Here is a 21145-nt window from a genome sequence, read left to right as displayed (position 1 = left end):
CTTTCAAAGCTTTCACTTGGAATTCCTGGCTTGTTCTATAACAATATAATGATAACAATCCTTGCATTTAATATAACTCCTTATCACGTCGTTTGAGACATCTCAAAGCGTTTCACAGAATATATTGTAAAGTGAATTGACTGTGTATATTGTGGGCAAAACCAGGCAGCCAATTGCACACAGCAGTGTCCCACAAACAGTTGTGGATTGAGTGACAAAATTATTATTACATTTTATTTATTTTTTTAAAGGGATTATTATCCTCAGAAAAACGGTCTGCCAATCGATTAACAACTGGGGTCCTACTTTCTGATAGGTAAACAGAGGTGTGTGGAGTAAGGAAACTTGCCTGTTTACTTAGCAGTTCTAAAATGAGAGAATTATTTTTCTTGTTGTTTAGAGATGGGGTACTAGTGTTGTTCTAAAATAAGAGAATTATTTTTGGCAAGCCAGAAATGTTAGTATCTAAATCTCTTGGCTTGATCAAAGGTTCTTCTTTTGAAGAATTAGCTTTGGATTGAAGATTCTGTCGGATGGCTCCATTGCCAGACTCTTCAGAACAATCCTATTGAAAATATTGTGGTAGAGCTGCATCCTACTATGATTTTGGTCACTGGTCGTCCTGTTTCGAATATTTGGAAAATATTTGCCCTCTTCACTAGGACCACCTCTAAACAACAACAGCTTGTTATATAGCACCCATCATTTGGGGTAGAGTCTCGGAGCACTTCATGGTGGTGGATCTTGACGTCGAGCCAGAGAAGTGACCATAGGCACAGTTGAAGAGTAGGTTTTCAGGTGTGATCTGAAGACTCGCAAGGGGGGGGGTAGGAGAAAAGAATTGAGGCAGCGAGTGCTATAGTTTCGGGCACAGTTGCTGAATGCACGTCCACTGATGGTGGAGCGGAGGGCACGAGGGATGTGCAGGGAGACGCTGGAATTGAAGTGAATTGTGAAGTGTGAGGATCCTTAAATCGATCCGTTCTGCAATAGCCCAGTCAGCAACACTGAAATTTCAGTGGGGGAGGGCAGAAAGGTTGTTTGCTCCCAAACACTCATTAAACACTAGACGAAAAGCACTGGAAATAATTATCACTGGGGTCAATTTAATTTCCCACATTTATCAGCGGCAGTCACAAAGCTTCAAATGACTTTGTTTTCATCTCAAAGTCATTGACTGTCATGAAGCTTTCTTCTTAATAATAATAATCCTTGATATAGCGCCTTATCACGTCATTGAGACGTCTCAAAGTGCTTCACAGAATATACTGTAAAGTGAATTGACTCTGTATTTTGTGTATTTTCTTCATCTGTGCCCAGGAGTAAAACCTGTCCTACATAAAGAGGCGTGTGAAAACAGAATTGTTTTGATTATAGTTTTATGAAATAGCTGCTAATTGTAGGTCTGTAAACAGTCAGATGAAAGGATCAAAGCTGACATCAAAGGACTGGCACTTTAAAGAGATCAAATTTGCTTGTTTATCTTAAGCTCAAAATAACCTCTTGACCTGTGCGTGTTGGATCAGTGTCATTATTTTGGAGTTTGGCATTCAATGACTGGAACAGATTGCCAGCGAGGGTGGTTGAGGTCAGGGCACTGGTGCTTGATGCTGTGATGGAAGATGGCAGGATGAGTGTTCTGGAAGGATGAGATCAAATGGCCTGAAGGGTCTTCTTCATCCAAACTTATCTTGTGATCTGATGATTTTATTTTTCTATTTCAGATCCACGTCCTTGTGTTGACTCCCTCTCCGCGCAGCCCCCCACCCCACCACAGTCCTGCCCCATCCTCCCTCTCTAACCCACTACAAACAAGCCAGTCCCTTATGATATAATAATACTCTTAATTTCAACTACTTAGTAATCGTAATCTTTGCAACTCATGTATAGTTATAATATGGTTTTAAGACTTTTAAGTTGAAAATCACTATCTTGTCTATTTCGACATGCTGTTGCCATGTACCTTAAAAGTTGACTTTAAGACGTACAGTAAACTCCTGATAACTCGTCACTGCAAGGGAAAAGGGGTCAGCGACGAGTTATCAGGAGTGGCGAGGTAGACAGATACATAAATACATAAATAAATGCAGCCAGGATATTGACAGCATGATGACTTAGTGGTAGTGACAAATTAAGCCACGGTCAAGTTATCAGGTGTTTACTGTATATTTCATATGAATGATGCCACATAAATAATGCAAAGCTATTATTTCTATTACTCTTGCATGAAAGCTATCTGCATGGCTCTAAATTGGAAAGTTGTTGGTTCGAGTTCCATATTGGGAATTTTAGGTCACAGAGTACAGTTTTGCCCACAAAATATAGTCAACCCACTTTACAGTATATTCTGTGAAGCACTTTGAGATGTCTCAACAACATAATAAGCCTTCAATACAAGGTTATTATTATTGTTTATTGCTGCATTGTTGGAGGCACCTGCCTTTAATGACATGTTAAGCTAAGAGGCCTTCTGCCTGTTCAGGTAGATATAAAATTCTCTTCCCTTTTGGAATAGTGCTGTGGGTTAAAGATCTCATGACACTATTCAAAAAGGAAGAGAATTTTTCCTGGTGTCCCTGCTAACCATCTTCCAAAACGTTGCTCATTCACTTCATGGCTGTTTGCGGAATATTGCAGTCTACAGATTGGCAGCTGCATTCACCCACAAATACGCAGCCACCTCACTTTGCAGCAATTCCTTGTGGAGCACTTTGAGACATTTTGATGTTATAGGCGCTGTATCAAATGCAAGGATTTATTATTAATACAGCACTTATTAATACAGCTAGCTATTTGTCCTCTCAATGACTATTTTCGTTCCACCTTGGATTTTACTGAAGTTGCTGAGTGCAGAAAAGCTGCCACTGCTTCCCTTTGCTAAACCAATGATCATTAATGGTAACAGAGCATGTTTTAAGGAATTGTCACTGGTGGGGACTGAACTCAAAGGGGCACTTTTATCCCACATTCAAAAGCATTGAAAACAGATTGCTACAGATGCAGCGATGCTTCATGTATTTTGTTTCAAACCTTAGGATGATTGAAATAATAATCATATAGTGTATCAAATAATATTATGTAAAATTTGCCTAAAATTCCGTAATTCCTGCCTAAATGGTGACTGCTGACAAAATCACCATTACCTTTATTATTATTATTATTATTATTATGGAAGTGCAAGTTACTGGTGGGGAATTTCGAAATGACTGTGGAGGAAATCCTAGGGGCTGGTGGGGATTTTCCCCATCAGTTTATATGTTACAAAATACCCTGAATGGTAAAATGACATTTATTACCTATGGCGATGCCTATGGCCCTACCCCAACCGGCTTACCCTACAGCCTTGCCCCTACATCACCGCCCTACCCCCACCACCCTGCGCCCACCGTCCTGCTCTCACAGCCCTGCCCCCACTACCCTGCTCCTACATCCCTGCCCCCACCGCCCTGCACCCACTACCCTGCCCCCACCACCTTGCCCCCACAGCCCTGCCCCCACAGCCCTGCCCCCACAGGCCTGCTCCCACCATCCTGCACCCACAGCCCTGCCCCCACCATCTTGCACCCACAGCCCTGCCCCCACCACCTTGCCCCCACAGCCCTGCCCCCACAGGCCTGCCCCCACCATCCTGCACCCACCGCCCTGCCCCCACCGCCCTGCCCCCACCGCCCTGCCCCCACCGCCCTGCCCCCACCGCCCTGCCCCCAATGCCCTGCCCCCACCGCCCTGCCCCCACCGCCCTGCTCCCACCGCCCTGCCCCCACCACCCTGCCCCCACAGCCCTGCCCCCATCACCCTGCCCCCAACACCCTCCCCCCACCGGCCTGCTCTCACCGGCTTATCCTCACAGCCCTGCCCTTCAGCTGGAAACAGATGCTTGGAATTGCGGAAACACATTCCATGTATTCTTCAAGTTCCGAGTACTTACTTACAGGGTGAACAGGGTTAAAGCCGTTGGAGCAGGGACATTACAGTCTTAGGATCTGAGAGTATATGGGTGGCTAATGCTGAACCCAGTTTTGTAGGAAAGCAAATGAAGATTGGAAGAAATATTTCCAATGTGGGGGCTGGAACCCACAACCTTCTGACTCAGTGTGCTGCCAGCTGCACCTACACTGACCAAATCTTTCCAATTCCAATTTTGAAAGATGCTCATTGAGAATAAGACTGCTGAATTCTAGTTAACCCAGTGATTAATAATTCCCTGTAAACATGTAATGTATATAAATATATGTATTTTATATAATCACCTCACTGCTCCCACCCTTTGGAACTCCATCCCACAGTCCCTCCTCCTCGCTCCCTCCCTTGCCTCCTTCAAACCCCTCTCAACACCTGTTCTTAGACTGCACTTTCGGTCACTCTCCTACCCCTAGTCTCCCTGCCCTCCACCCCTCCTGATGCCAACCCCCTGCTCGGATCCAAATTTGACTTCTCTAGCGCCTTGGAACATCCTCCCATCATGAAAGGCGCTATACAAATGTAATTTGTTGTTGTTGTAATCCTTACATTTGGTGTAGCCCCTTTCACATCAGGAGGACATCCCAAAGCGCTTCACAGGACACGCAATAAAATGCAGTCCTGGATGTTTTGTGGGTGAATATAGCAGCACAGGCTCACTGTGAAACCCTGTTTAAGCATCTTACCCAGAGACGTCTGGATTTAATGCGTGTGGGAGCTGTTTTTTACAGATCACTTTACAGCTCCAACAAACAGAAGTCATTGCTCAGCGCAACATCATTTTAACTCTGTGTTTCTGTCTTGAGTTCCAGTTCCAAAAGTAACAGGGAAGTAACCTGACGCAAGTATATTTGAACTTTGTTTCAAATTATTCACTCTACTGGTGTTACACTCAGCACATTGAGCTGTGCTACTGTTACGTGATCATTAGGATTTTGAAGTGCTTTTCAGGCTGCCTGAATAACAAGCTGCTTTCTGTTTTTATGACAGGGGCCGGTGTTTTCTTTCTGTCTTGTGCTGAGGGAGAGCAGATCAGTTTACTATTTGACTGCATCGTCAGAGGCATCTCTCCAACTAAAGGACCCTTTGGATTGCGGCCAGTGCTACCAGGTTAATATAGGAAGTATAGAGTAACAGCGGCACGAAGAAACTGCCGTGTCCAGCACTTATTTCTGTATCTCGCTGGGGACGGGGATTATTCTCACTCAGATTCTGGGCAACCCCGCAAGCCAAAGCCTAAATGGGTGGGTGGTCCTAGCTGGACAAGCAGGGGGAAGCCTGGTATGGTAAAGCTGTGCAATTTTAGCTGGTTAGACTCCAGCAGTACCCCAACACATACTCTGGTGTCCCCAAGCCTTGTCTGATTCCAAACCGGCACCTAATACTCTATGGGATTGAGTAAGCAGGGTAAGTGTCTGTGGGGAGAGAGTGTGCATTCCATTCCAGACAAGGGGAAATCTCCATGTGTAGGTGGCATATATATATATATATATATATATATATATATGTGTGTGTGTGGACTGCTCAGTTTGGTTTCAATACTCTTTAAGTACAGTGATGGGTTTCTGCATGTGTCACACTCCTGGCTGACCAAACAAAACTCATCAGCGAGAGGGAGGGCCAGAGGAATTTATTCTAGGGTGATTTTGAGTTTTGAAATAATGCTTTTCAAAAAATGTCCTAGCCTCCTTTTTAAGATTAAAATGAAGAGAGAGGATCTGTTGATGCACCTAATTTGGGCGTTTAAACATGCAACAGATTTCTAAGGGGATTTCTTGATAAGGAATCGGAGTTAGCAGGGAACCTGTTCCGGTTGAACCTGGTCTAGTGCTGGTGATTCTCACAGGACATCAGAACACTCCTGGGGTTGGAATGAAGATAAACATGCACTTGTAGGTAAAACACAGGACCAGAACTTTGTGTGTCAGGGTTCTGCATTATCAGTGGGATGTATAATGCACCGCTCGCTAGAAATAGCAACCTCTTCATAACGTGTTTAGATTAGGAAATTTAAAAAAAATAAGTAACAAAAAAATTAATATTTTTGGTGATTGTCACATGATAAAAATAAATCATTGCTGGGTGCTTAATCAATTTATTGGGAAGGGTGGGATTCAAGAATGATCCACAGTGTTATGGATTGACCTATGAGCAACGTCTAGATAAACTAATGCTCTTCAGTCTTGAGACAAGAGGACTCAGAGTGGACCTCATAGAGCTGTATACAATTTTAAATGGGATTGAAAAGGTAAACCTAATTCAATATTTTAGGCTGCACCAAGACAGTAGGAAAGAGGACCTAGGTTTAGGGTTGTAAAGGGCAATTTCAGGACAGACACTAGGAAGTTTTTCTTTACTCAGAGGGTAATCAACGACAAGAACAGGTTGCCGGGAAGGGTGGTGGAGGCCAGGACACTGGACCTAAAAAGCACTTAGTACTGTGATGGGGCGGATGGTAGGGTGGGTGTCCTGGAGGGATGAGATCAGAGAGGCCGAAGAGCCTTCTTCATCCAAACCAATCTTGTGATACACTGGGGGAAGTGGACGTGTCATTCATAATTCACAACACATGACTTTTCCAGTCTGTACAGCATGATCCTTTTTTTTGGTACTGGGAAGATGATATGGAGGAGAAAATAGAGAGAGAGAAAGAGAAATGTAGCATCTATATTGTCAATTCCCCTCTATGTAGCACTGGGGACAGGTGGTACAGCACATGTATACGTGTAAGCATATTCAGATGGTAGATCCCATATTTCTAGCAAGTGTTAAAATAATTCCAATGTATTGTATCTTAATTTTTCCATGGAATAAATGGGTTTCACTGTACTGTCGGGCCCCTTTTATAATATTAATAATCCTTACATTTGATATAGCACCTTCTCACATCATTGAGATGTCTCAAAGCACTTCACAGAATAATATAATGTGCTTTGATACAGCGTGGCCCATTTACAGTGCGAGAGTTGACAGTCTTGAGTGGATTACTCGAGTGGTATTGAGCAAGGGACTATTCCAATGTAGTAATAATAATAATTGTTATATTTGATATAGCACCTTTCACGTGGGGAAGATCTCTCAAATGCTTTACAGCATATGCTGTTAAAATGTAGTAACTGTAATTTTTGTAGGAGTCTACGGCAGTTAATTTGCACACAGCAATGTCCCACAAACAGCTATGAACAATTTTATTTGGGGGATTGTTGGCCAGGAAAAGCGCCATGGGATCTGTAATGTCCACCTGAACAGGAGGATGGTGCCCCAGTTTAACATCTTATCTAAAGAACAGCACCTCCAAGAAAGTTTCACCCCTCCAGCACATTGTAGTGTCAGTCTAGACTATGTGAGTTCACAGGCTCGACGTAGGGCTTGTACCCATATCCTTCTGACTCAGGGGCAAAAGTGCTATCAACTGAGCCAAGCTGATGCATAGTAGAGTAATAGACAGCATCAAGGGACATTGTGTTTGTACACAGGGAGCTGCCAGTCTCAGGCATGCTTTTAGGGGAAGGTGTTGGCCAGAGACCAGAAATCTTTTAACAGGAACGAAAAAAATCAGAGCACAAGTTAACCAGGATTGTCTGGTGTCTGGCTCAGAAGAAGCTTTGGGAGAAGTGTTTGAGTGTTAGTTAAAGCACCCGCTGAACACGATACTCGGTGTGAAAAGATATAATTTAGTCCTGGTGAATGAAATAGGCAGTGATTAATGAAATTGTCCAGAGCTGGATCAGGTATCCTCTGGTGTTCAGTGTGTAATCTTGTCAATGGGCTTAAATTCCTTTCAAGTGAAATAAAATGAGTCCCTTCACATGTGCATTGAAGTCAGTCTGTTACTTCCAGAGCTGAGGGCATGGAAATTCACCTGACAGTTTTTTAAAATCATTAACTCTGTACACCAGTATCATACACCCGCTCAGCAAGGGGTCTTTCACAATTTTGAATGAATGTTCCTGCTGGCTATTATCCAAACACCAAATCAGATCGCTCAAAAATACAGTGAAATATAAAGGGTAAAATGGATCATTCACTTTGGCTGTTTGTGGGACATTGCTGTGTGCAAATTATCTGCTACATTCATCTACAAAACGCAGTCACTCCACTTTACAGTATACCTCGTGAAAATCTTGGGGACGTCCTCCAAAAGTTATGAACCATGTCAGATTTGCACTAAATGAACACAAAAAATAAATTGCAATTGGCTTTAGCTCACTTTGGGTTAAATAAGGTGAAAAACAAATCAGCCAGGGTTTATGGTGATGATTGCTATCCAGTAACATCTGCGTAATAGCGTGCTTGTGAAAACAGGATTGAGCTCAATTGCAATACAACACAAATTTACATTTATGTAGCGCTTTTCATGTCGGGAGGACGTCCCAATTTGCATAACAGTCCTGGCTTGGCACCTGATAACCAAATGCATGGTTAAAGAGGTAGGCCTTGAGACAGATCTTGAACAAGGTGAGGGAGGGAATGAGTCAGAAAACCCCCAGGAATGAAGATCAGAGGCAGAAAATTATGTTGTTTCGTACTTTTGTGCCAAGTCTTTTATTTTTTCTTGTTGAATGTTAGATCCCAATGCAAACCCAGCCTATATGGAGGAGAGAATTACTCATGAAGCACAGGAGCTGGAGAAACGTTTGAGTCTTCTTTCTCACACCAGCCGACAAAGCAGCGGAGGTAAGAAGTGGAACTTTTAGCAAATGCAAAAAGTGACTGCAATAATAATAATAAATAATAACCCCCCTTCATCTAACACCCCCAGTTCGGCTACCAAGTCAGGATTGTTAACTGCCTTGGGACATGAAAGTCGCAATATAAATGTCAATTTGTTTTGTATTGAATTGAAAGAGGGTGGACAAACTTTATCCTATTGTGCGAATTTCCTTCAGATCCATGACAGCTTAACTGAATTGGTAGCGCTCTGGTCTGAGCCAGAACCTGTTGGCTCAAGCTCCACACCAGGAATTTGAACTCACCAAGTTCAGGCTGAGACTCCAGTGCAGTGCAGGGGGATTTGTTGTGGTGTCGGATGTGCTTCCTACAGATGAGATGTTAAACTGCCGTATTGTCGGCCTGTTCAGGTGGACTTTAAAGATGCCATGGTACTATTTGAAAAGAGAAGTGAGTTATTCATGGTGTTCTGGCCAACAATCCCCCAGATAAAATTGGTCATTCACTTCATGGCTGATAGTGGGACATTACTGTGTATAAATTGGCTGCCGCGTTTGCCTACAAACTACACAGTTAGTAAGCTTTACAGTATATCCTGTGAATCACTTTGAGATGTTCTCCGAAGAGAAAGACTCTAAATCAAATGCAAGGATTACTTTTGTTGTTATTATTATTATCATCACTCATATCTCACTTTTCTGCACCTGGCCCTCAGTCCTTTTGCTTAACTTCCTCTTTGCCTGACTGTCGCTCTTACCCATTCCGCTGTCTCTCTTTCTGTCTCTTTCTTTAAATTCCTGAGCTATTTTAGCTGCTTGCTCTATTTATAAAACTTCACTCCTGGGTCTAACACGTCCATGAGTCTGTCCTTGCCTTCAGCAGGACAAGGGCATCACAGTTGCCAATCAAACTCCTCTCTGGCAGCACCTTCTATGTCTCCTAGTTACACTGGTTTCACGTTGGCGGAAATTAAATCCATCCAAATCCACATCCCACCCACCCTCCCTTACAGAGACTCACATTTTATACAGAGAAATTTGGATAATTGAATAGTTAGATAAACACATGGTTTGGTTTATTGAATAGAATTTAGAAATCCCAAACAATGTAGGTGCCTAATCTAAGAATATAGATCAGTTAATTGAATACAGGATATATAAATAATTTGGTTTATTGAATAAATTTCCCCGTGACTGTTCGTATAAAACAAATTAACCTGAGTCCGGATATTTGAATAGTCCCAAATCACTGCCTTCTACAGTGCAATGCGGACATGGATGGTGTCCTCTCCTTCTTCCCTCTTCCTTGGACCTGGGTTTCACATCTTATCAGAAGGATGTAACCTCTAACAATGCAGTGCACCCCCCAGCAATGCATTCAAGAGTCAGCCTAGACTATATGAAAACTCAATTGAAGAATACTCCACAATTTTGTGCGATCTTAAATTTTACAATCAAATGATCTTAAAAGCTTCTAAACTTTATACTGGTGCTCTGACCCACTCAGCTTTCCCCCATCTCCATAACATAACATCTCTGCCACTCCCTCTCCCAAAAGCTCTGAGACGCTAACGTACACATTCATCACGTCCAGGCTAGACTACACCAACTCTCATAGGACTACCTGTCTCTTCCCTTCACCAGATGCCGACTATCTAGAACTCTGCAGCTTGTGTCCTTTCCAGCAATAGGCTCCGGGAGCCTATCATACCCATCCTTGCTCAGCTCAATCGACTCCTCATCCCCCAGCAGATCGTGTTCCAAGGTCTTGTCCTAAGCTTTAAATCCTTCCATAGTCTTGCACCACCTACCTCTGCGACCTTCTCAAATCGTAAAAATCCAGCTGCTCCCTCCGACCAGCGCACACTGGCTTCCTTTAAGTCCCCTGGCTCACCATCGACGGTCAGGCTTTTTAGCCTATCTTCCCCACTTTATGTAAATCAATCCCAGAGTCCTTTCAAGTTGCCCATTCCCTCGCCTCCTTCAAGTTCCTCCTCTTTGACCGGGCTTTTGGCCATCTTCCCTCCTCCGGTCTATTGCCTTCCACCCCGTTGGCCACCACCCCAGCTCAGGTGCAAACCTTAGACTGTTCAGTGCCTCAAGATGTCCTCTGGATGTAAAGGTGTTATATAGATAGTACATTTATACTGTATTGTAAGTGGAATTTCTGGCATACAGTTGTTTTACAAATATCCAAATCTGTACCAGGAACTGAGTAATGAATTAATTGAGTAATGTCCATTTGTAATTCCTTGGGTAGGAATTGAGGCACTCAGTTGCTAGCAGAAAAAGATGCACAATAATGTGTTGATGGCCTGCTTTGTACTTCCCCTCAGTGGAATACTTAAGATAAAGAATGGCTTGTGATGAGATAGCCTGACATTTGCTACAAAGTGTCCAAACCAAGGTTCCCTTTTGACAACATTAAGAGTCCTGGAGCTTATTAGTTAGAGCACTCACCTCACAACTGAGAGGACCTGGGTTCGATTCCTGGGCAGGGTGAAATGTTTCCTTACTCCACACTTCTCTGTTTACCAAGCAGTAAGTAGGAACCTGGTTGTTAGTCGATTGTCGGATCACTTTTCCGAGGGTAATAATACCTTCAAAATTGAAAAAAAATGTGGTCACTCAATCCAAGACTGATTTTGGGACACTGCTGTGCGCAATTGGTTGCCATGTTTCACTCACAAAATTCACTTTACAGAATATTCTGTGAAGTGCTTTGAAGCGTCTCAAAGATGTAATAAGGCGCTATATCAAATGCCAGGTTTATTACTATTATATAAGAACTCCCACCTTTTCTTTCAGAATGTCTCTCTATCCCAGGTAGAACCATAGCTGTGTTGACCTGTTTTTGCAGTGGTCCAATATATTAAGAGCTTTTCTAATGGACTGTGGGTTGGGCACACCAACAAACCGAGAATCTTCCCACTGCTCTCTGATAACATTTTGGCTGGGATTTAGCAATTATGAATCAGTGAGTTAGACCTGGTTGCTTTGGGGGGAAATGTAACTGGTGCAGTAATGCTCATTATCACTGCCTGGAGCCCGACCCCTCAATGCTGCATTAAATGTCTCTAAAAGTAAAGGTGCTGGCTTCCAATTTGCAAGTGTATAAAATGTGGCTGAAAGCCAGCTCAACTCCAGAGTTTCACCTTTTACAGTAGCGTTAATAACTGCTTTGCATTCTAGGCGCGGGAATTGTGTCTCTAAGGGATCTCTGCACGTTATACAGTTGGCAAATTAAAAGGATTTACATTTGTCATTCTCTGCTGATTTTGGAGGCCATCCAGATGTTTAACTGTTTACTTACCGTTACGGACATGGACCAGAGGCGTCTGGATTTGAATCCAAGTGGACCCACGCTGCCCACACTGCCCACACGGCCCACACTGCCCCTCTCCTTCCCCATTCTGAGTCAAGAGTTCAGTGAGAGTCATCTGTGACTTTGAACTGACTCTGATGTTCCTGTTGGACGTTGTTGAGTGCAATTTGCAGTGAAGTCCCATAGGATAGTGATAAGTGCGCTTGCTTTGCAAGCAAGAGACCTGGGTTCGATTCCCAGGTGGGGTGAAACCTTAGGCAAGTTTCCTTACTCCGCACACTTCTGTTTACCTAGCAGTAAGTAAGAACCCGGTTGTTATCAATTGGCGGATAGCTTTCCGGGGATAATAATCCCCTAAAAAATTGGTCACGCAATCCACAATTGTTTGTGGGACACTGCTGTGTGCAATTTACTGACGAGCTTCTCAAACAAAATACATAATCAATCCACATTACAGTATATTTTGTGAAGTTCTTTGAGATTTCTCAATAACGTGATAAGGCATTGTATCATATACAAGGATTATTATTATTATAATTTGGCTATTGCGTTTGCCAACAAAAACACAGTCACTACACTTCACAGTGCGATGGAGTGTGTGTGTGTGTGTGTGAGAGGAGGATGGGGCATGCCCATGTTACGAAAATCAATGGTTTAATCTGAGCAGCGTCAGGAAACTTGGCGTTTCAACTGTGCTGTAGTTCATTCCCTCTTATTGCTGTCGGACATGCGAGCCAGACATTCCTGATGATTCAGCACCTGTAACCCAAACCCACAAAGCAAACCGCCAAACCACTGCATTGCTGGGCTGCCTGACTCCTTACTCGAGTGGGAAGTTATGTGCATATGGGTGAAGCTGTGTTTGTGCTAAGTGGTTAAAGTTATATCCGGGAGCTCACCCAGGAACGTACGCAAAATACCGAATAGTCGCTGACATACCCAACACAGGCTATATATTAGTGCAAATACTTTAAATACAACTTGTGAAATACAGTAAAACTTAATTTGTCTAATCTTTATAAATCGTATAATCACCTAAGTCATACATCCACGTGAGTCCCATGCAGTTTCCTATCAAAACCATATAGATTTCTTTGCATGACTCGTATTAAACACCTTCTAGCTCACCAATCTCACACCACCCATTACTCCCATACTTACCGTTGTATTCAAACACAGGAAATTACATCCTAACCCATCGACACATGCGGACTTTCTGGCCAGCTGTATTGAATCACGGGAAATGTAGTCTTGATCCGTCAACCTTTGTGCAGAAGAACTTCATTTCCCGTGATTTAATCCGATTCCAATGTTTTCCAGCAAATGTGCATATGGTGATGGGTCAAGAAGCTCTGAATTGCGGGAAATGTAATCTTGACTATCGCATGCGCATATACCGATGCATTAAGTTACGTAACGTAGACGAAGAAAGACCAAGATTGTTAATTAAATCAGATTTTATATGACTTATATAGTTTGCTTGCAACTCGGAATTTGGTATGTACCATTAAATGTTATGGTCCCGACTGACACAACTTATGTGAGTTTTTTCTGTATTTGGAGTGTGCAGGACTGAGTCAACAACCTTTGTAGACTAATCCATGCAGAATTAACTGCTATCCACAATAATCCACATTATTGTAGCATGCGACTACCAGGATGGTAGAAGGCGAACTAGATGAACCTTGGTCTTTCTTCGTCTAGCAATTCCTACATTCCTGGGTTCACATTCTGGGTGATAATTTGCTTTGTCGTGAATTGAATGCTGTTTTGTTGAAGGTTGTGTTCTCTAGAGCACTCGGGTGGATCTTTGTGCTTGTCTCCCTAGGAGATGACAGAAGCCTGTCCAGCTCAACCGAGTCTTCAGACACCAGCCAGTCGGATTCAGCGAGTATTGGAAGCCGACTGACGATATGGCCTGAGCAGCTGTCGGGGAGCAGCCTCCCAGAGGGTCACACACCACCAGCTGCCAAGGGACTGAATCCAGCAGAGGAACGATTATACGCGGAGGTCATGCGGGGATCGAAAGCCCCACTAAAGCCGCCTCGGTCACGGAAGCTACAGGAAGTGGGCCGCCAGAGCTCTTCCGACAGTGGCATTGCCACGGCTAGCCACTCGTCATATTCCGGAAGCTTCTCTTCCTACACCGGGAGCCTGGACATTGGCCCTGCTGACGAGTACGGGTCAGTGTTTAGCCTCCCATTGAACTTGCCTCCAGAGCAGGGCTTGTGCACGTGCCAGCACAGCGAGACGCTGAGGACTACTGGTTCTGAGTATCAGGTTCCCAGTTCTGCCAGGCATCTATACGACACGCCGCGGAGTGTGTTACAGGCAGCTGGTAAGGAAGCAACAGCCAAGGCTCCAGTTTCCTCCACGTTAAAGGACCAGATTCCGGCTCCTCAGGATATTGGTGACCCCAAGTTATTGAGCCCAGAGAGTCAGGCCAAGGGGAAGGAAGGTGCTAGAGACTCGTCTGATGAGCCGTGCCTGGATTACGTGCCCCGTTGGTCACTTCCGAAGCCACAGGGACAAATAGGGAGCAACGTGGCTTTGCCTGTTGGAGCGGGATCGACGGAAACGTGTGATGTATGCAGCCCGCACGCCCTCTTCACCGCCTGCCCCATCTGCGGGGGCTTAAGGGTAAGCCCCAACCCACTCTTTAACCCTTTGATCTACTCGCTCTGTATCGTCTGTGGCTCAAATGTTTCCGCAGGTTATGAGCCGTGAGACCAGCTGGTTCAGATTTTCTTGTCATAAAACTTAAGATGCTGTAGAATTCTGGAAAGATTCTTCAGTTCAGTCCTAATTTGGAAGGGGTTTTTCCGCAGATTTCGAAAAGGACCGACTTCCAAATCAAACCGGCTTCTTTTTAAAAAAGTTTGCACAATTCTGAATAACTATAAATTTTAAGGAGAAATGTCCTTTACAGGCTAGGACTGAGACTTCTGTGGCCTGAAATTCTTGAGGAATATTCAATAAGAGTAGGACATGGATGGTGTCAGCTCTCTAACAGAAATTTTCCTCCATTATAATTGCTCATTGTGATAGTCCTGATGGCACTACACAAATGTAAATTTGCATCATATTGTATCATCACACTGACAGGAATTTCAGACCACTAAATCTTCAACAATTTCCAATGGCTAGGCTGATTCCACAAAAAGTGAAACTATTCCTTCCAGCCTGGGGGCCTGCCTTTATATGCAGGAACGTTGCCAAGCCTTTCAGAAATAACAGTACATTTAATGAATAAAGTCAGCAAAAGAGACCACATTTGCTGTTAGGGTAATAGAGAATTGAAGCACTGTAACAGATCATTCATATACATAATCTATTATAATCGTTGGGTGGGGTGCGGGGGGTTAAATTTGTGACATTTCATAACAGATTCAATGTGAGGGCAATTTCAACATTTGTGCTCCTGGAGCCTACTTCAGAGTTGCAATTGATAGAGTTCAATTGACTTGGATGTCTTGTTGGAGTATTGAGGCTAGATGAAGACGGTAGTGTGAAAGGACCTGTCAAACTGGCTGGGAAATAATAATCCTCCCAAACTATAGGGGGAAATGGAAGCAGAAGTTGCAGATGTTGACAATTTATCTGTGAGAACTCTGGGTTCAAGCCCCACGTCAGGACTTTAAGCTCACAGACTAGATTGACACTCCAATGGGGGAGCACTACTTTGTCTGAGATGCCATCCTTGGCATGAGTTGTTAAACTGGCTGTTCAGGTGGATGTTTCAGATCTTATGGTACTATATCAAAAAGAGAAGGGGGTTTCTCTTGGAGCCCTATCCAATAATCCCCCAGATATGAAATTGGTCTTTCACTTAATGGTCATTTGCCCATAAAACACACAGTCACTGCACTTTACAGGTAAGCACTTTCGAGCAGCCTTGTGATGTAAAAGGCACTATATTAAATGGAAGGATTATTATTATCATCATCATCAATAATAATAATCCTTATATTTGATGTATCATAGAATCATAGAATTTTACAACACAGAAGGAGGCCATTCGGCTCATCATGTCTGTGTCAGCTCTTTGAAAAGAGCTACCCAAATCAGTTCTTCTCCCCCGCTCTCTCCCCCTGGCCCTGCAAACTTGTCCTCCCCAAATATCTATCTACTTCTCTCTTGAAAGTTGTTATCCAATCGGCTTCCACCACCCTTTCAGGAAATGCATTCCAGATCTGAACAACTCGCTTTGTGAAAAAATTTCTCCTCACCTCCCCTCTGTTTCTTTTACAGCTATTTTAAATCGGTGTCCCCGGGTTACTGACCCACCCAGTGGAAATAGTTTCTCCTTGTTCACCCTATAGAATCCCCTCATAATTTTGAAAACTTCTATTAAGTCTCCTCTTAACCTTCTCTGCTCCAAGGAGAATAATCCTAGCCTCTCTCGCCTCTCCTGATAACTGAAGTCCCTCATTCCTGGTACTATCCTGGTAAATCTCCTTTGCACTTTCTCCAATGCCTTGACATACTTTCCTAAAGTGTGGGGCCCAGAACTGAACACAGTACTCTAGCTGAACTCTAAGTAGTGTTTCATAAAGGTTCATCATCATTTAGTGCCTTATTATGTTGATGACACATCTCAAAGAGCTTTACAGGATTTTACTGTGAAATGTAATGATTGTATTCACTCACAAAATACAGTCATTCCACTTTTCAGTATATCCTGTGTTTGAGATGTCATTCTGATCTGGAAGGAGCTTCATCAAATGTAAGAATTACTATTATTTGTCAGCAAAGTGGCAGACAATTTGGGCACAATAATGTCCCATCAATGGTCACAAATTGAATGACCTATTTTATCTGGGGAATTGTTGGCCTAGGGACCAGGAGAAACTCCCTTTTCTTTTTCTGTATTGCCATGGGTCTTTAATGTCCACCTGAACAAGCAAACGGGACCTTGGTTTAATGTCCCTCATCTGAAGAACAGCACCTCCAACAATGCAGCACACCCTCAGCACTACAATGCAATCTCATCCGAGACGATAAAATCAAATTACTGCTGTGAGGCTTGAATCTACAACCTTCTGACTCAGAAGCAGGAGTTCTGCCAGCTCAGCCAGGTTGACACCTGAATTGCAATACATTGTATTAAATTGTTAGTCTGATCTGTATAAATCGTATAATCCCCTAAATTGTACATCTGCTCAAATTACAGTTCAAGAGTTTATATTCTATGCAAGTTTCATATAATTCATACTTTGCATAAGTCATATTAAATGTATGATTCCAAACAAAAGTAGCTTGATGCTGAGATGGGGGGATGGTAGAGTGGGTTTTCTGGTATTATGAGATCAGACAGCCTGAAAGGTCTTCTTCATCTGAACTAATCTTATGATTTTATGATTTTGTAAGGCTATCAATTTTGACTGACCAAACAAACAAACAAGCTATATTTGTAACCCTTGACCTTTGGTCGTCTTTCTTGGTGGAGGAGGGAAGCGCAGTCGGCTGGTTACTGCTAGGCTCTCTGTTGGATGCTAATCCTGGAGCCATGGCTGGCACTAAACATTTTAATCACATTGTTGTGTCAGAATCAGCATCTAGGACCGAGAAATATGTTAATCCCCACTCAGTATAATGACAATCTGCAGGATACAGTATCCAAGTGATCAAATTCCAGGCGAGGAGACACAGATGTGGTGGGTCTCCAGCTGTATGACTTTGAATTAATAGGAGACATGTAAAACAGTGCTTGGGGAAAACAGAGTGTGGGCTGGGGTGGGGTGAGGGAAGAAAGGAATGGGACGAGGGGAGAAAGAGGGCTGTGTGAGAACAAGTAGTGTTTGGTGGGAGGGTTAAGGATTGAAGGAAGGAGAATGTAAAGAATACTTTTCCTGAACATTTTCCCCCCGTTAATAATGTGGCTTTCTGTACTCCAAACTTCAATGGAAATCCTCAGCCCCAGTTTAGTCTGAATTTCATTCATTTTGTTGGTTAGCTGGGTGCACATGTGGAAACCTATCAACATGCTTATGCATTTCTATCTCAGAGAATTCCACATGTGTATGTCATGTGGACATACACGACATACACATGTGGAAATTCTCCCTGTGTCTGGAATAGAATGTGCACTCTTTCCGTGGAAGAACATAAGCTGTTTACCTAATCACGGAGAGTGTTAGGCGCAGCTTGGGGAGAATCAAAAAACTTGGGGACCCCAGATTATGCAGGTTCCAGATTTAACAAGCTAAAACTGCATAGCTTCCCATTGAGAATGCTGACTGGCAATTTTTTCACTGCTTGGACAGTTAGGAGAACCCTATCCTTTAGGACTTTGGCTTACAGGGTTAACAGGAAGCTGAGTGGGAAGAATCTCTGTTCCCACTTACTGCTCCAGGAACTGTCCATGAGCCAGGCTGGCTAGCCTGTCATCTGCAGTGCCCTGGAGTATTGCAAGACCCACCTTGCTCAAGAATTGGACTACTGAGATTGCAATGGAGGATTAACTCTATTCTGCCATTCTGTTGCCAAACAGTTCACCTCAGAAGCCAGCTTAACATGGAGGAGATAGGCTGATTTAGGAATTGCTGAGAAAAGGATATTTCATTCTGGGATGTCTTGGTGTTAGTTTGGTAAGTTGCCTGTTAAGGTAGGAACGATCATCAACCCACTGTGACAGTAATGGGCATTTTACTGTAACGGGACAGAATCACTGCACTTTCAATATCACTAATGTCCCAACGCGCGCTGTTTACTTAATCCTGGAGAGTTTTAGATGCAGGTTGGCGAGAATTTTGCAATTTGTAATTATCCAGTGTAATTATTTGTAATCCTTTTGTAGTTCTAGTTTATAATCATTCTCCTTTAGTAAACCTATTTATCTAAATATCTAAAAAGGAATAAACCACAGTGGTTGGTGGAAAAGGCCGATAAATGGAACTGAAACTGTTGCTCTTTAAAAGAGACATCACAGACTCGATGGGTGAATGGCTTTCTGCTGTGACTGTAATTTCTATGGTTCTAATCACACTGGAGCCTCTGCAATGCGGCACGGTGCCTCTGTTTGGTGGAGAGATATGTTTATATTGCATCACAGGGCTGTTGTTGTAAAAGGCTTCTCATGTAGTATTTTCATGGCTTGAAAGTAATATGCGCTAAATGAAAGCACCAGTATAAACATTGGCAACCAGTGACAATGGGACTTGGATTTACATAGCAAGCTGGAAATAGCAACATGCACAACAAATTATCATGATAAGGCTTTCAAAATTTTCCTTGTGCTCTGAACTATTACATTTCCACTATTCTTTATGACTATTGTGATTTTTGATGTTATAGCGCCATATGTTTAGACTACTTCAATGTAATGAAGGAAGGACTTTACAAAAAAAAAGTGGGGTAAAGAGTGCCACATTTCAGAATGAGCAACAGTGTAAAACTATCGCTCACTAGATGGCAGCATACTTCTCCAGGTAAGTGATTCCTTTCTTTCTGATCCGGGTGCCCACCATTTTTTTTAAGTGGAGTCCTGTAGCTTAGTGGTAAGAGCAGTCGCCTTTGCAAGCTAGAAGACCTGGGTTCAACTCCCGAAATGTTGGGCAAGTTTCCTTACTCCACATGCCTCTGTTTACCTTGCAGTAAGTAGTAACCCGGTTATTAGTCGATTGGTGGATCGCTTTTCCAGGGGTAATAATCCCTTAAAAACAATTTGGTCACTCAATCCACGACTGTTTGGTCAATCAATCACTGCTGTGCGCAATTGGTTGCCACGTTTCGCCCACAAAATATGTGGTGCTTTGAGTGCTTTGAGACATTTTGAAGACATGATCTTGCACAAGTTAAATGCAAGGATAATTTTGTTATTTTTGGCTTGTAAATTGCAGGCTGAACAACGACCTGTGAATTATTTTTCCCATCTCATGTTTATTTTCCAGCTATGATCCATTGTGAGAGGCAAAATCTGCACCCCACCAGTCAAAAATTATGTTTTCACTGACTGCCTAGGCTGAATCCGAAGCCTCTGGGTAGTTCAGTAACAACGTAATTTTTGGCTGTGGAATAGAGGCAAAATTATTGCCACATGCGTTGTAATATTAGATGTTGATGCCGCGCTTAGATGTTGCTCTCGTGATGAATTGCAGCAATTTTGGCAGTGGTTTGCAACCAAACATGTAGTATAAGTGGGGGTTCTTTTCAATTAGGGTTAGAAAGCAGAGAGCAGTGGTCAGTCACAGCCTTAACAGCTTCAACACGAGAGACTTGATTTTCCAATAATTAGCATATGAAACAAAATTGCTGCAAAACAAGACAGAACTCAGAAAATAGATGGAAAATGTAGCCTTTTAACTCCAGCGGTAAAATACAGAAGTAATGACCAGAAGGAATCAGCCTAATATTTGTCTCTCTCTCAGTGCATCCAAAATTGAACCTGAAATCCAAAAATCCAACTTTCCTGTGGGACACGTCAGCTCAATACAAACAAAAACATAACAAATAGAGACTTTAGCTGATGGGGAATGGGTGGGTTTCTGGGGTGTCACTCGATCTGTGATGACACGCAGCAAATGAAACGACATGCAGTTGAGACACTCGCACAGGTGCTCCCAGACTCCCTTTCGTTCCAGTTACATAAGCCTGCAGTCCTGCCCAACTGTTGGAGAGAACGAAGAAACTGAGGAATGCGTTTCCACATTAGTTGGTCATGATCCAAGGTTACAGATTTCTGGAAAGAGGTTAACTCTTTGCCACTGCGTCTCGTGTTGGTGGGTGCTTCCAGAGGTGGTCCTCTTGGTCAAGAAAGTGCAGAATGATATTTGGGTCAAGGTAGACTGGATTTGGCCTCAGATTTGCCTAAAATTCAGATGGTGCTCTCTGACTTCTATGTCTGGTGTTCATGAGTAGACAGGACCAGATTGATTTCTCTGAAAGCTGTAAGGACTGTTACATAATACGTTCAATCTCAATCCAGTGCTTAGTGGAGAAGATCCAGAGCATTAGCAACAATTGACAATTTTCCATTACTGCACAGCAGCACTCATACAGATGAACCCACCCTATATATTTGGTTTGACATACTTCAATTTAGCACAGAGTTGAAGTATTCACTTCAGAGGTAAATTGTAATTGAAGCAAAATGTAGATGGAAAGTGTTAATCATCATTGCAACTCTTTGCCACTGTCTGCTGCATTTAATCTGAATGCAATTTATCACATGGGCTGTACCTTACTGTGA

The 21145-nt window shown here is 43.0% G+C and overlaps 1 protein-coding gene across 1 annotated transcript in view; it reads left to right on the top strand.

Annotated features, from left to right (window-relative positions):
- The window catches only part of dok7b (docking protein 7b), a 46910-nt gene that overhangs the window by 8383 nt on the left and 17382 nt on the right, over positions 1–21145 (top strand). Inside the window, exons 5-7 of the mRNA XM_042342035.1 lie at positions 4951–5070; positions 8530–8637; positions 13784–14595. Of these exons, the coding sequence (XP_042197969.1) occupies positions 4951–5070; positions 8530–8637; positions 13784–14595 (1040 nt within the window). The remainder of the gene's footprint in view (positions 1–4950; positions 5071–8529; positions 8638–13783; positions 14596–21145) is intronic.

The sequence above is a fragment of the Callorhinchus milii genome, unplaced genomic scaffold (assembly GCF_018977255.1).
Source record: "Callorhinchus milii isolate IMCB2004 unplaced genomic scaffold, IMCB_Cmil_1.0 Scaffold1, whole genome shotgun sequence".
Taxonomy (NCBI): domain Eukaryota; kingdom Metazoa; phylum Chordata; class Chondrichthyes; order Chimaeriformes; family Callorhinchidae; genus Callorhinchus; species Callorhinchus milii.
Note: the sequence above shows the minus strand (reverse complement) of the source record. Positions and strands in the feature narration are given on the sequence as shown.